At 40.4% G+C, this 17,042-nt stretch overlaps 1 protein-coding gene across 1 annotated transcript in view; it reads right to left on the reverse strand.

Annotated features, from left to right (window-relative positions):
- The window catches only part of LOC135198099 (prolow-density lipoprotein receptor-related protein 1-like), an 875,913-nt gene that overhangs the window by 764,806 nt on the left and 94,065 nt on the right, over nucleotides 1–17,042 (reverse strand). The window contains 1 exon segment of the mRNA XM_064225548.1: nucleotides 11,698–11,820. Within this exon segment, the coding sequence (XP_064081618.1) occupies nucleotides 11,698–11,820 (123 nt within the window).

Consider the following 17,042-nt stretch of genomic DNA (forward strand, 5'->3'; position numbering starts at 1 on the left):
CTCTTTTCACCTAACGCCATGCTGTTTTATAGAAGCTTGCCACAAAACTGATAGCCTTTTAGTTTATTCCAAAGGAGTGTATGCTTGATATAAGAGGTAAACATTTGTAACAGACATGTATAAAAAAGAACATACTATACAGAACAAACAACCATAGCTGGCTTCACATATACTATTATTGTTATCATTACGTTATACGTATATTAATTATGGCATCATTATCATTACGTATTATTTTACTTCTTGTATTTTAACATCATCATTATTAACAATTCAGAGGCATGATTTCCCTCAAACAAGTTTATAGCAACTGAGGATATATTAAACTTTCAACAAAATGAATAGGAATGTAAGCAAAAAAATGGGTGAGCCAATTTCAGAACTGACAAAAAAAGAAAACTGGAGACTGAGTGCAAATGAAAGATGATGGTTAGAAGGTGATGAAAGATATTTCAAAGAGCTGAATCACTGACAAAATAACTACAATGGAGAAGGGAGATGTTGCCCTATCAACAGTACAATATTTGAAGTACTGTACAACTTAGACAAATATCATAAGGAGGAAGTTTCATTAACATTGCTTATCCCAGACTCAAATACCTTGATGGGCTACATGTATGTAATATGGGCAATCAAAACCCTTGTACCTTTGTTTTTATGTCTGGGAGCCCCATCATTTGTAAATTCACTAATGCAAACTAGATTTCAAGTTGGAGAAAATATCTTGCAAGTTTTCATGGAATAAAGAATGCTATAGCTAAAAAAGGGATTTTGACGAAGGAAAAATCTATTTCTGGGCAACGACCTGTGTCGCCCTGTGAAATGGTTCCTTTGATACTATTTCTGAAGAATAAATATTGCTATTCATCCTAGAGAAAAAAGAAACAATATAATGCCAAGATAAATGGCTCGCTCACTTCTTATAGAAGTGTCGGTATAGTAAGGAGCGAGTGGAATCACTACCAGAGGTCCCTTGCCATTTAGCTTCTTCCTTCGACAAAACCCCGAACTACGGAGGAGCCGTGCTACAGCTCCCGGTCTACTACTACCGTGAGCGCCTCCGACGCCTGAGACGTCATTCCTGAAGATAACCTCCAAGCTTGGGGTAAGCTGGGTGAGGATAATCTAACTACAGGGTGGGGTTTCACAGGGCGACACAGGTCGTTGCCCAGAAATAGATTTTTCCTTCGTCAAAACCTTTTCTGGGCTTGACCTGTGTCGGCCTGTGAAATAGTACCAGAGAATGCCAAACACCAAGCTTGAGGAACAGTACAGATAAATTAAGAAGGTAAAGTTAAACACTTGTAAGGTTAATAGTATAATAATCAACTAAAATTACAGTCTTACCCTAAGGGAAGTATAAGCCCTAAAACACGGGTTATCACTTAAAATTAGTTAGCCTAACAACAAACAATAACAATACAGGTTAGGCAAAGACAAGATATAAGTTGATATATACAAAAGAATGGAACTGAATCCGATTAGAATGATGAACAAAGCAAACTCAAGGTAACCCAATACATGGAGGCGACTAAACTAAGTAAGGGTGCAATGGGGGCAGGTAGAAGGGAAGGCTACAAGAAGTTATAGTAAAATAAGAATCAGGAGAAACTGTGTTTCCAGCTGCCACTGCTGGAAATTTGAGGGCTTCTAAGGGTTTTAGGTAGTGCCGTTTGAAAACTGTCGGAGATTTCCAGCCTGTATACTTCTTAAGATCGTCAAAATTCATGTGTTGGAAATAATTAATAGATGTGGCCACCGCCCTAACATCGTGGGCCCGAGGAAAAGACTCTGGATTGGCTGTTTAATGAAGTATAAAATTTGTTGCCTGATCCCTTTTAGGGATAATGTACCACCTTCCTTCCTAATGAACAATGGGCCTGAAGATTTCAGAGTTGTTCTGCTTAGGTAGGCTCTTAATGAGTTGACAGACAAAGGGAAATGTTCTCGAGGTAGTGGTAGATTTTCCACGAGGACCATCTGTCCTGTGGGTCTTCATTTTTTGGCTAGAAAATGGCGATCTGGGGATAAGAGGACTTCCCCTGAGGGGAGGAACTCAATGTGGCCTGGTTCCCTTGATAAAGCTGACAGTTCTGATATTTTCTAGCTCCGGAGGCTAAACTTAATAAGAATAGGGTTTTCCTCAGGAGGGATATATAATTGCAAGAGTCATTGTTAATGTCCGAGGCCAGTTTGAGGACATCATTAAGAACAAGAGACTGAGTTAGGTCTCGTTGATGGTCTTAATCTAGCACAAGCTTTTGGTATGGACGTAAAGTATGAATCCGTAAGGTCTATGCTAAAACCAAATTGGAAGATCTTTTTAAGAGCTGATTTGGTCGTAGTGATAGTGCTTGCTGCTAAGCCTTTCTCAAACAATGATCTGAAGAAAGTTATGGCTAGGTTCGTTGTCATGACTTGAGAATTTGACAACTTAAGGAACTCTGCTAGTTCTTGACAGATGAATCATATTGTCGGAGAGTAGATTCTCTTTTATCTGATTCCAAGAATGAGATATTCTGGGGATCAATTTCTGCATTCCTCATGGCTGCGAATTTCAGAAAATCCATAAAGTTAGGGTTTTTCTGAATTCTTGAGGAAGCGGACACAGTCTGAGTTTGCACTAACTGGGTTAGTTTGGGGTTGGGAATCCGTAGTGGTCGGAGTCTCAACTCTAGGAGTAGAGGGAACCAATTGCTCTTGGGCCAGTTGGGAGCTACTAGAGCTACTTGGCCTTTGAATGTCCTGAGTTTGTCTAAAACTTTCATGAGAAGGTTCACCGGAGGGAAGAGGTAAATATTCTTCCATTCGTTCCAATCGAGGATCATTGCACCTCCGTAGCGTATGCTAGAGGATCGAGGTTGGGTGCCACATAACAAGGAGTTTGTGGTTTGACTCCGTGGCGAAGAGGTCTACTTGGAGTCCGGGGACTTGTAGACTGATCCAATTGAATGAACTCCTGTCTAGCGTCCACTCCGATTCCAACGGAGCGGAGCGTGATAGAGCGTCTGCTACTACGTTCTTGACTCCTGCCAGGTGAGTGGCTGACAGGTGCCATTTGTTTTGCATGCCAGAGAAAAGATGGCTATCATGACATGGTTCAAGTGGCTTGACTTGGATCCGCCCCTGTTGATGCAGTGTACTACTACTGCACTGTCCAGAACTAATTTGAAATGAGAGTTCTTGGGCGGACGGAGTCGTTTTCAGTGTGAAGGAATACTGCCATGGCCTCCAGTACATTGATATGTAGCTGGCGGAATGTTAACGACCAAGTTCCTTGAACTTTTTTCGTACTGGGAGTATCCTCCCCACCCTGTTAGTGAGGCGTCTGTGTGGATCACTAATGATGGAGGGGAAACTGTAGAGGAATTGCTTTGAAAGGTTCTTTGTCTCCGTCCAGGGGCGGAGACGGTTTCCCGTAAGATTGCTGGGATAGAGGCTAGTTTGTCCCGTGATCTGCAATTCGCTCTTGAGCGCCATACTCTGTTTATATCTTTTGAGTTTGGCTCTGAGCAGAACGTCTGTGACTGATGCAAACTGGAGTGAGCCCAGGATCCTCTCCTGGCACCTCCTGGATGTTTGTTGTCGTTTGAGAAATTGTTTTGTAGCTCTTGCAATTTCTTTCCTTTTCAACGACGGAATTGATAGAGTGTGCGATTGTAAGTCCCACTGAAGGCCTAACCACTGGAATCGAGATTCCGGTGTTAGTCTGGACTTGGTTTTGTTTATTTGAAAACCTAAATGTTCCAGGAATTTGATCACTCTGACCGTTGCTTCTTTGCATTCTTTGGGGTTCTTTGCCCAAATAAGCCAATCGTCCAGATAAGCCACTAACATTATTCCCTGTTTCCTTAGCTCTTGCACTACTGCTTCCGCCAATTTGGTGAAGATCCTGGGGGCTATGTTGAGCCCGAATGGCATTACCTTGAAGGAGTAGGATCTGTTGCCTAGTTTGAAGCCTAGGAATGGACGGAAGTGTCTGGCTATGGGAACATGATAGTAGGCATCTGTAAGATCTATAGAGGTTGTGACGGCCCCACGGGGAAGTAAGGTCCGTACCTGCGAAACGGTCAGCATCCTGAACTTGTCGCAATGAATGAATAAGTTCAGATGGGACAAGTCTAAGATGATTCTTCGGTTTTACCGAGTCTTTCTTTGGCACGCTGAACAAGCGTCCTTGAAATTTTAAATTGTTGACTCTTGAGACTACTCCTTTGAGAAGGAGGTCTTCGGTATACTCTACCAATTCCGTTGTTGGTGCTTGATAGAATCTGTTGGTTGGAGGAGGGCCCTCTAGCCAACTCCAACCTAGTCCCTTTGTTACTATACTTTGAGCCCAAGGGCTGAACCCCCACCGCTGGCGGAAGAGGTATAGCCTCCCTCCTACCTTGGGATTCTCACTGCTGGTTTGCCGAGGGGCGGCCACCTCTTGCTCCTCGGAAACCTCTTCCCCTGTTAGCAGCCCTGCCGGATCCTCTGGATCGAGAGGCACCTCTTGCTCTGCTGCCTCTCGCAAACCTATTGAAAGCCTGAAAGTTCTGGCTTTCATAGTTGGAATTGTAGGCTGGCGAGACAGCAAAGGAAGTGGAGGGTTGAGATTGCTGGGACTGAGGGGTCAGAACAAGGTATTGTTGTTGACCCTTCGACGTTGCCCTTGTGATGCTGGGACTGCCTGAACGTTTGTTGAGAAGGCTGGAAGGGAGAGAACTTCCTTGGTTTCTTCTTGTTCCTTGGGTTAGGACCAGAAGATTCCTGCCTCCGCTCTGCTACAGTCCCCACCTGACTTTAAGGCACTGGTTGACCTTAGAAGCCTCATGAAGGACTTCTGCTACTACTGTGCTGGAAAGAGGTCCGTTCCCCAAATTGAGAAGCAATCAGTTTATTCGGTTCATGGCGGATAGTAGCTTCCGCCAGAACGTGCTTCCTACAATTTTCTCTCTGGCTATGAGGAAGTCGTAAAGGTCACACTGCATGGTGTGCAGCAGACCTTTAGCCAAAACTTTAAATAACGGCTCTTGTTGGTATACAAGAGCCGTCATCTCCGCCATAGTCATGGAGGAAAGGGATCTCGCGAGCCTAGTCAGGCGTCGTACTCCATCTGGATGAGAGAGTCCGACAACCTGGGGAGTCTCTCACTAAAGAGAGAGGTGGCACAGTCCGCCTTTTAGTTTTTCCTACTGAGAAAGTAGGAACTGCCCCCTCGAAAAGTAACGTGTCTCGGAGCCTGGGACTAAGAGAGAGGTGGGTTCCGTCTCTCGTAGTTGAGGCAGGGGCTCGTCTTTCAGGGCGGCCTGAAAGGTTGCTTCCACTACCTTAAGGGTCAGTGGTAGTGGAGTCCCTTCCACAGGAGTAAAAATGGTGAAAGGACTCCTAAAGGCTGTGATGCGGGTGTTTCACACCCCCATTCTTCCAGACTTCTCATTAGAGTCTGCTGTGCCTATTACCTCGGAATGGATCACTGTTTTGCCTTGGGAACCCCTTTGTCCTCTCTCATCATCGCTGCTTCCGTTAGTCGGACGTTAGCCAATGAATGGTGGTTGAAGGTCTCTGGGGTGGAACTCGAAGTCCTCACGCCTTCGAGTTCCTATGCCTTCGATTGTCAAACATTCCGTTGACAAACGGGGCATACGAAGCGATCCTCCAAGGGTTGGCCGCCTTGAATTCCGGCAGTTGGCTGGAATCTGGCATTGGAAGGAAGGAAGAAGGTGGCACAGATAGAGGGGAACCTGCGCAATCGAGGTTTGGATCCCGGCGATGGCATTCTCCAGAGCGGCCAGCCGTTCCGCCAGCGATTGGATCGACTGGCCGGAAGACGTAACAGAACTGGAGAGCTGGGAGAGCACCGAGCCGACCATTGTTGTCAACCAAGGCCCCTACGATCACTCCCACCTGCTCCAGAATGTTAGCCGAAAAGGATCGGGATCAAAAAGAGGGACTTGAGCCCGAATCCTTATGTGATCTATGTTTGGGGGACCTCGACGCAGAGGAAGAGGCCTCCCTTGACCTAACTGATCCGGGGTGGGTGAGCCGGAGTTATAGTGTCTGTCAGGATGACCAATTTCTTGGGGAGAGACTTTTTAAATTTTTTAAGTTTCTCTCGGTCATCTTAGCCTTGGGGATCACTGAAGTAGCCTTAGGACGGACAGACCGCTGCTCTTCAGTGAAGCCCGGAAAGAAGTGGAAGTAGAAGGATCAGTAGAAGGTGATGGAGAAAGGGAATTCAGGAAAGGGCCCTGAGAACCCACAGAAGCTGCCCCTACTACAACCCTTACCTGTACCCATGGAGTCAATAGCCATGGGTTCAACGTCGAGGTTCATTGCCGCAACGTCTTCTGCAACGTCCTCTGGGAAATCCCCCTCCTGAAGGGAGATCATGACTTGAAGGTCGGCCCAGCAAAGGGGCGGCCGCTATCGGGTCCACACTGATCCTTTCTTGGCTCCTGGGAATATTAGGTCCGCCATATCCTGGGTAAGAATGTAGGGGCGGCCCTTAGAATTCTGGCCAAAACCCCCTACCCAAGCTTTGAGAGTCGACAAAGCTTTCTTCGTTTCTTTTCTTCATCAGAACCAGTAAAAAAGGGTCTAGAGTTAGGGAGAGGATAGGGGAGGAATGTCTGTTGTGTTGAGATTATATGAATATGTGTCTCATATGTGAAAGGTATAATATAACAACAAGTACTCCAGGATGACGAGAATAATGAAGAAAGTGCTAAGGAAACTTACTAACTAGTGAGGCATCGTCCTTACTAGCAAGTAGCAGGTTTGGCAAGCTTCATGATGCCAAACGATAAAATCCTCCACTTTCACTGGCACATCCTGCTAAGAACGGCATACTATATGGCCGCACGGGTCTTGGAGGATGGCACTGCACCCAATCTCCTGGCACAACATCGTACGTCAAAGGATACATGAGTACCAATGACAACCTCCGGTGGAATAATATGCAAACTATCCGTGGGTGCCGGAGTAGGACCGACGGATAGAGATCTACGTATGAATATTACGTAGAAAAGTTACGAGGGGGGAAGAAAGTCTCGCCTCCGCCTAAGCTCACTTGTCATAATGACTAAAAATAGACTCCGTAGGGCCCGGAGTTCTCCGTATGGCCCCGGAGTTAATTAATAGTGAGTGAGCAATGTCAAACTTCTAACGAAGCAAGGGATAGTACGAGAGGCGGAAATAAAAAACCCCCACCCCCCGGAGTAACGCAAAAAGATTCTAAACACATTAAATACACAAAATAAAACAAAATACAAACCAAACCCTTATATCAGTAAGTGCTCGTAGTGAACTATCCTAAGTGGATAGGAAACCCAGTGGTTCCCTCCCCCCCCTCTCTACGTTTCGTTTCGGTTAGCGGCGGATAGACACCTGCCGGACTGAACTGAGGGGGAAAGAGTTAGGGAAGAATGTGGGGTAGGGGAGCCCTCCCCACCCCCTGAGCGGCCAGTAAGGACGGAGAAGAAGGGGGGAGGAGGTCCCGAGCCCCCGAGGCACCCGTGACGAGGTGAGAGTACCAGTAGGGGAGGGGAGATCCCCACCAGTCCCGTGAGTCACCCCCTCTCATGCAGACTCGGACGCTAGCTGTGAGAAACGAGTCATCACCCATCGACGTGGATGGCAATGTATGGCAGGGGGGGTGGGGGGGAATGGGGGGACGGGAGGGGGACCCGTAACCGGGTGGCTCACCGTGATCAACCGGTGGTCTTCCAGCCAGGTGAAAGATAACGAGGTGGGGAAGAACCGTCGGAACAACATCAATATCACTGATATAAATAGGATTATTTATAATAATCAATCAAATAAAATTAAAGCGATATCTTAAAGCTAGACTAACACGGGGAACACGAAGCTAAGCAAACAGAAAATTAGGTTAACCCTCTTAAGCCGGAGCCCTAAAAATCAAACGTCTCCCGTATGCCGGGCCTGGTTTGGAGTGAGCGCAGGAAGTGGAAAAAATAATTTTTTCAAAAAATTACAGCGCGTGTACTTTTGAAGATTAAGAGTTCATTTTTGGCTCCTTTTTTTGTCATTGCCTGAAGTTTAGAATGCAACCATCAGAAATGAAAAATAATATCATTATCATATGTAAATAATGCGATATATGGTAGCGAAAAAAAAAAATTCATACATAATTGTATTCAAATCACGCTGTGGCAGAAACGGTCAAAGCTAACCAGTTACTTTTTTTTTGCGTTGTATTGTACACTAAATTGCGATCATTTTGATATATAATACATTGTAAAACAATAAAATTAACACCGGAAAAATATTATCACAAAAATGGTGTACGAATTCGTAACGCGGGCGCGGACGCAAAAAAATATTTTTTTCAAAATTCTCCTGTAATTCTAAATAATGTTCTAGAGACTTCCAATTTGTTTCAAAATTAAGACAAATGATTGAATATTACGATACTGTAAGAGTTTTAGATTAGAATTGCAGATTTCGACCATTCGACGAGTTAAATTTGACCCGAATGTCGAAATTTTAATATATATATTTTTTCATATGCACATATTTCGAAGATGGAAAAGGCTACAACCTTCACAATTATTTTTTATTGTATTCTTCATGAATTTGCGCACATTTTTGATATATGAAACTCTATAAAAAGGCTAATATGAAAAGGAGCAAATATTAGGATAATGCATGTACGTATTTCGGAGACTTGCGGCCAGCGAATCGGCGGCGCGGAGTGAAGGTAAATATATTTTTCAAAAATTCACCATAAATCACCAATATTGTTTTAGAAGACTTCAAATTTGTTTCAAAATGAAGAAACATGACGGAATATTACTAAGGCCGTAAAGAGTTTTAGCTTACAATTGCGTTTTTCAACTATTTCGGTAGAGTCAAATTTGTCCGAACCCCCCGAAAACGTGGTTTTTTTTTCTATTTATCGTGATTTATATGCAAATATTTCGAAAAAAGAGAAAAAAAAAAAAAAAAAAGCTACAAACCTTCAATCATTATTTTTAGTTGTATTCTACATGAAATTGCGCACATTTTCATATATAAAACTTTATGAAACAGCTAATTTTAAATGGTGCAAACATTTCGACAATCGCACAAAAATTCTGATTTTTTCGGAAGAGTTACCCGCGCGAACGTAATTTTTTTTTTTTTTTTCATAAAATTCACCATAAATCAAAATATTGTGCTAGAGACTTCCAAGTCGTTGCAAAATGAAGGTAAATGATTGAATATTTACTAGAATATAAGAGTTTTAGCTTACAATTTGCGTTTTTTCGTACCATTTTCGTTTCGGTAGAGTCAAAGCTGACCGAAAGTTGAAATTTTTGCACTTAACGTTATTTATATGAAACTATTTCAAAACTGATAAAAAGCTACAACCATGGGTTGTCTTTTGTTGTATTGTGCATGAAATTGCGCACATTTCCATATATAAAACTTTATGTAACGGCAAATTTAAAAGGGTGCAAACATTAGGACAATCGCACGAAAAAACAAAAATTTATCGGAAGAGTTATCGCACGAACGTAAGGAAAAAGTTCTTTTCATAAATTCACCATAAATCGAAATATTGTGCTAGAGACGTCCAATTTGTTGCAAAATGAAGGCAAATGATTGAATATTACTATAATATAAAGAATTTTAGCTTACAATTGCGTTTCTCGACCATTTCTGTAGAGTCAAAGTTGACCGAAGGTTGAAATTTTTGCACTTATCGTTATTTATATAAAAATATTTCAAAATTGATAAAAGCTACAATCATGAGTATTTTTTAGTTGTATTGTGCATGAAATTGCGCACATTTTCATATATAATACTTCATGTAAAGGATAATTTAAAATGGTGCAATAATTATGTCAAAGTGACGAAATAATTTCCGAGATGTGTCACTGATACTTTTTAGTGCGATAAGAAAGAAATTCGCGCTTGCGCGGCCTGCGTAGCGTTTATTGTAACAAAACACGCCTTGATCCGTTGAACTCCCAGCATCCCCCAGGCGCGTGATACAAAAGTTTTCGGCTGGGTAGGCCTATAAGTATTTTTCCGCGAATTTTTAAAAAAACTTTTTGAGCCGACGTATGATACGTCCAATCGGCATACGGGGGAGACATTTTGACTCGACGTTTAATACGTCCAATCGGCGTAAGAGGGTTAATCGCCGATCCGAAGAAAGGGGTATGTTAGCCTAATTTAACCTCTAGTTCAAGAAAACGGGGGCAGGCTAATCACCAATCGACAATTGGGTGGGGTATGAAAGCCTAACTTAACGGTAAAATAAATTATAACAGGGAAGCTAATCGCCATACCGAAGCATGGTGTATGTTAGCCAACCTAGTACATATATTATTAAAGGTAATCAGGAACTAGAGAAGGAAAGAGAGAACATCAGAATAATTAAGATGATATGACTCTCAATTGTGACTGATAAAACTCCTAACAATGTAAGGCGTAGCTAGACTAAGGTCCGAAACGTGCGGTCGGAGCGTGCCCCGTGGAGGCCTAACTAAAAAACTAACTGCATAAAGATATAGAGACTATGTATAAGTAACCATATCTAAAGTACTGAGAAAAAGGGAAATCTCTAACGGTATGGAAGACCGAAAGAGATAACCCGTACCGCCATGCGGTCGAGGGGCATACCGGCCGATAAGGCTCCGAATATGTATAAAACACGAAGATCATCATAAAATGAGATCAGTAACCCCAAACAGTACTTAACTTAGAAGCAGAAGTTGAAGACATCTTGAAATAAATCCAAATAGAGCGAAACACAGCACCGAAAAAATTTTAACGTTTGGTGTAACGCGCGCTATCGAAAGGAATGACGTCTCAGGCGTCGGAGGCGCTCACGGTAGTAGTAGACCGGGAGCTGTAGCACGGCTCCTCCGTAGTTCGGGGTTTTGTCGAAGGAAGAAGCTAAATGGCAAGGGACCTCTGGTAGTGATTCCACTTGCTCCTTACTATACCGACACTTCTATAAGAAGTGAGCGAGCCATTTATCTTGGCATTATATTGTTTCTTTTATCTCTAGGATGAATAGCAATATTTATTCTTCAGAAATAGTATCAAAGGAACCATTTCACAGGCCGACACAGGTCAAGCCCAGAAAAATTGTGTAGCATTTAACCACAATATTTTGAGCAAATTAAGTTGATTTCTGATCTCCAGCACTGTGTCAACTTGAATCATTAGGAATAAAGCATAAAAATAATGGCTTTTTCCAATAAATCATCAATATGGGAGAGCAGATAATTGTTTTTTAAAAACAATATTAGCCTTCCTCTATCTCAGAAGTTCTCAAAATTCTTTTTCTAAATCTCTCAACCTTCATCATTCACTTTCTTATATAGTGTGTTCTCCCATAAAAGATTTACAGTTTCCTAAAAATGCTACTATTTGATGATTTTATACAATAAAAATCCTGAGTCCTGATATTTTTGTACCTTGCACATTGCAACAGTCTATTGTCATAGCCATGTTTCTCAGAGTTCAGATTTCTAAAAGTGGAACCATAAATCCTATGAAGTCACAGCTTGCACTGCTAAGCAGTATAATATCCAGTAATTTTTAAAAAATCGTTAAAATCATTATGAATGATCCAAGTTTTCATATCTAAAGCATGAATTATAATTAAAGTAACAAAATTTGTATACTATAATGTAGCCAGTTGCATGATTGTTCTGCATACATGATGCCAAGTCCAGTCCAAGTGACACTTACACATATCATTATCCTCGTCAGAGGTGTCTCCAGCACCACAATCAGCTTCCCCATCGCACACCCAACCCCTTGGAAGACATTTGTGTGTCAGGGCACAACGGAAGGTCCCACATGGAACAACAGCTGCAAGTAAAATATATTATACCTAAATTACGGTTGGAATATGATTTATACACAGTTAAGCTGATAAAATTCTTATATTTTCTGTGAGGATAAAATATAATACCTGTCAAGAAACATTTATGAACAAGATATTGTACATTTATAGTTACACTGTACTGAGAACAATATGATAAATATACATGAATATGTATTTAAAGAAATTCTACGAAACTTTTGCCTTTAAAATGCAGTTTATCAGTTTATCAACAACAATATTGTGTATATACAATTATAAAAGTTACCTTAAATTTTACAGTTAAAATATCAGTAAATTTTACCTTGTATTGGTAGTATATTTTTTTTTTATTTTTTGTAAAATGGTAAAGTACCTACGTAAAAGCTGAAAATGGAGAAATTAAAGCTGAAAAAGAAGACAATAATAAAACAATGGAGACAGTCATTTGAGCCCATTAAGTGAAAAGAATTAATATGATCTGTAGGCTGTTGATATACAGTAATTGCAGATCAAAAGAGAAGAATGGTAAGGGTCTGGGATCATCTAATACACAATCTGATCAAGGGACCAGCATATATGGGAATCTCAAAGAGGGGATGGGATCAGGAAGATAAAATGAATTACCCAATATAATGTATACAGGAATACTATACAAAGGAAAAGGTGATGTGATTAGCACTGAAGCTTTCAAAGATAAAAGACTGACTGTACACTAATGACAGTACAGATGAATTACTGTCTGTATGTGAACAAAAGTATGGGTGATGGAGGGTAGTTTAAATGAATTTTTTAAAAATAACTACTGTCTTTTTAGCTCTTGCATCATTAAAATAAAAAAAGAGAAACTCTTAAACAATGCAAATGCAGATGTATCCTGCAAAATGTAGGCTAAACTATTTTCTTACAGATATTCAGAAGGCAATCAACCGAAAAGAGTACCAGGACATGAAATTACAAATGCATACAAACTCACTGACCAAGTATGGTACTATATCACAATAAAAAAGCTAGAGTGCAAAGAATAGTGGATGGGTACATTGGAAGAATTTGAGAGACAGGATAATTTCTGGGTTTGACCTGTCTGCCGGTGAAATACTCCTGTAACTTGTATTTCTAAGTATAAATAGATTCTAAATATACCAGAGAAAAAGCTAGAATGGAATGCTGAAGTTACTACCTTCAGCTTGATCACCCAAGGGCGTCGGTATAAGTACTGGGGCGAGTGGAAGCCACTACCACAGGACTTCTGCCAATTAGAAGATTCCTTTCAAAGTCTCTCCCACGGCGAGAGCCATTACAAAGACTACCCCTTCCACCTTCCGCTCGCTACTACTACTACCCACGCCCGGCATCTTCATTCCTGTAATTAGCTGCCTTGGTTACACACGTGTCTTCGTTCCTCCCCTTGTGCTTTCTTTTGGCGAAGCTATGGCTACTGCAGAGCTCCCAGCTTCTTCATCCAAGTTGAGTATATTCCATTTTGCGGTTTGGTAATTCATGTGGTCACGATGCATTCCCTTTTTTGTCTATTCGGCTCCTTAGTTCTAACGAACTGGGGTGACGCTTTGTTCATCCGCCATCTTAGGTGCATCATCAGACACGTGCGTTATTTATCTTTGCTTATTTAAGATTATACTTGCTCACGGTTTTATAGTTACCGTTTTTTCGTATTCCCGTGCGTTTCATAACTCCTGCCGTATCTGGAGTTCTGAATTTACGATCTTTATTATATGTCGTAGGCTCTAACGCGCTCCTGACGACCTCTGGGGTCTTTAACCCTTAAACGCCGACTGGACGTACTTTACGTCGACATTTTTTGTCTCTCGGGTGCCGACTGGACGTATTTTACGTCGACATACAAAAGTTTTTTTTTTTTAAATTTGCGGAAAAATACTTTTAGGCCTACCAGCCAAAAACTCTTGAATCACGCGCCTTGGGGGATGCTGGGAGTTCACGGATCAAGGTGTTGTTTTGTTTACAATCGTTACGCAGGCGCGCAAGCGCAAATTTCTTTCTTGCCGCACTAAAAAGCATCTGTGACACATCTCAGAAATTATTGTCACTTTTGACATAATTTTTATACCATTGTAAATTAGCCGTTACATGGAGTATTATATATGAAAATGTGTGCATTTTTATGTAGAATACAACAAAAAAATACTCATGATCGTAGCTCTTATCAGTTTTGAGATATTTTCATATAATGAAGATAAGTGCCAAAATTTCAACCTTCGGTCAACTTTGACTACCGAAATGGTCGAAAAACGCAATTGTAAGCTAAAACTTTTATATTTTAGTAATATTCAATCATTTACCTTCATTTGCAACTAATTGGAAGTCTCTAGCACAATATTTCGATTTATGGTGAATTTATGAAAAACTTTTTCCTTACGTCCGCGCGGTAACTCTTCCTAAAAAAATCATACATGCGATTGTGGTAATGTTTGCACCATTTTAAAATTAGCCGTTACATAAAGTTTTATAGTATATGGAAATGTGCGCAATTTTATGTAGAATACAACAAAATATAATTGAAGGTTGCAGCTTTTCTCATTTTTGAAATATTTCCATATAAATCACAATAAATAGAAAAAAAACCACGTTTGGTCAACTTTGACTCTACCGAAATGGTCGAAAAACGGAATTGTAAGCTAAAACTCTTATATTCTAGTAATATTCAATCATTTACCTTAATTTTGCAACAAATTAGAAGTCTCTAGCACGATATTTCGATTTATGGTGAATTTATGAAAAAAATAAAATTTTCTTTACGTCCGCGCGGTAACTCTTCCGAAAAAATCATACATGCGATTGTGGTAATGTTTGCACCCTTTTAAATTAGCCGTTACATAAAGTTTTATATATGAAAATATGTGCAATTCCATGTAGAATACAACAATACAACAAAATATAATTGAAGGTTGTAGCTTTTCTCATTTTTGAAATATTTGCATATAAATCACGATAAATAGAAAAAAAACCACGTTCGGTCAACTTTGACTCTACCGAAATGGTCGAAAAACGCAATTGTAAGCTAAAACTCTTACAGTCTAGTAATATTCAGTCATTTATCTTCATCTTGAAACAAATTTGAAGTCTCTAGCACAATAATTAGATTTATAGTGAATTTAAAAAAAAAACTTTCCTTCCCTCCGCGCGCGGATTCTCCGCCACAAATCTCCGAAATACGTACGTCCCATTCTCGGAATATTTGCTCCGTTTCATATCAGGCATTTCATAGAGTTTTATATATTAAAATGTGCGCAACTTCATGTAGAATAAAACGAAAAATATTTGAAGGTTGTAGCTTTTCTAATTTCCGAAATAATTGCATATAAAAAAATATATAAAAAAATTCAACATTCGGTCAACTTTAACTCGTCAGATATGGTCGAAAACTGCAATTGTAAGCTAATACTCTTACAGTATAGTAATATTCAATCATTTGTCTTCATTTTGAAAGAAATTGGAAGTCTCTAGGACAATATTTAGATTTATGGTGAATTTAAAAAAAAAATATTTGTTTACGTCCGCACGTTACGAATTCATGCATTATTTTGTGATAATATTTTCTCTGTGTTGCTTTTATCATTTTACAATGTGTTATATACCAAATAGGACAATATTTAGATTTATGGTGAATTTTTGAAAAAAAATATTTGTTTACGTCCGCACGTTACGAATTCATGCATTATTTGGTGATAATATTTTCTCTGTGTTGCTTTTATCGTTTTACAATGTGTTATATACCAAAATGATTGCAATTTAGTGTACATTGCAACGAAAAAAAAGTAACTCGTTACCTTTAACCGTTTTGCGCATAGCGCGATTTGAATACAATTATATATGAAATTTTGTTTTCGCGCTATCATATATCGCATTATTTTATATGATGATGATGATAATGCACTTTCTGATGGTTGCATACTAAACTTCAGGCAATGAAAAAAAAGGAGCCAAAAATGAACTCTTAATCTTGAAAACTAAGCACGCTGTCATTTTTTGAAAAAAATATTTTTTCCGCTTCCGAGCTCACTCTGAGACCGCCTCGGCACACGGAAGACGATTTTAATATACCCCTTCGGCGTTTAAGGGTTAATTTATTGTTTATTTCGTATTTCTAGCCTTTGGCTTTTTCCTCAGTCCCTCAGGAGCGTGTTCATTCACCTTCGTACGTATTTATTTTGTATTTTATATGTGTGTAGTGTATTTGGGCTTCCAGTTAGCCTATCGTACGCTAGTGTGGTAGAGAAAGCGAGCCCTCTCTCTCTCTCTCTCTCTCTCGCAATTTTATGCATGCATGCTTTACTGTTTTCGATGTTAGCCAGCTATGCACTTGATTTTACACATGTTTATGATTTTCATATCACTGTGAGGTTGGAAGTTTTGCTCTCCCTCCCTGGCTTACCAGACTAGGCCTAGGCTAGTTTTAGCAAGGTAGGCCATGTTTGTTGGACCTATCCTCCCTACCTGACCAGATCGAAATTTCGATTTTGGAGGGCTTGGTTGAGTGACTACCATCCTAGTCATGACGTCCTTGGAGGCCTATCTGGCCTACCTGACCGGATCCGTATCGATCTCGGAGGGTTAGGCTAGATCCCTGCTGGGTATATCCTTATTCACCTTACTGTCCCCTTGCAACTCTTCCAGTGATGCCTCATTATTGTATTTTTATTTATGTTGTTGGGTTGTGTGTCGCCTTGGCCTTGCCTCCTTTAGGGTGCCAGTTGGCCTGCCGCCTCCTGCCCCTTTAGTAGTAGGTTAACCCTCTTACGCCGACTGGACGTATTTTACGTCGACATTTTTTGTCTACCGTGTGCCGACTGGAAGTATTTTACGTTGACTTACAAAAGTTTTTTTTAAAATTCGCGGAAAAATACTTATATGCCTACCAGCCTAAAACTCTTGAATCACGCGCTTTGGGGGATGCTGGGAGTTCACGGATCAAGGTGTTGTTTTGTTTACAATCGTTACGCAGGCGCGCAAGCGCAAATTTCTTTCTTGCCGCACTAAAAAGTATCTGTGACACATCTCAGAAATTATTTCGTCACTTTGACATAATTTTTGTACCATTGTAAATTAGCCGTTACATGGAGTATTATATATGAAAATGTGCGCATTTTTATGTAGAATACAACAATAAAATACTCATGATTGTAGCTTTCATCAGTTTTGAGATATTTTCATATAAATAACGATAATTGCCAAAATTTCAACCTTCGGTCAA

This window comes from Macrobrachium nipponense, chromosome 21 (genome assembly GCF_015104395.2).
Source record: "Macrobrachium nipponense isolate FS-2020 chromosome 21, ASM1510439v2, whole genome shotgun sequence".
Lineage (NCBI taxonomy): Eukaryota > Metazoa > Arthropoda > Malacostraca > Decapoda > Palaemonidae > Macrobrachium > Macrobrachium nipponense.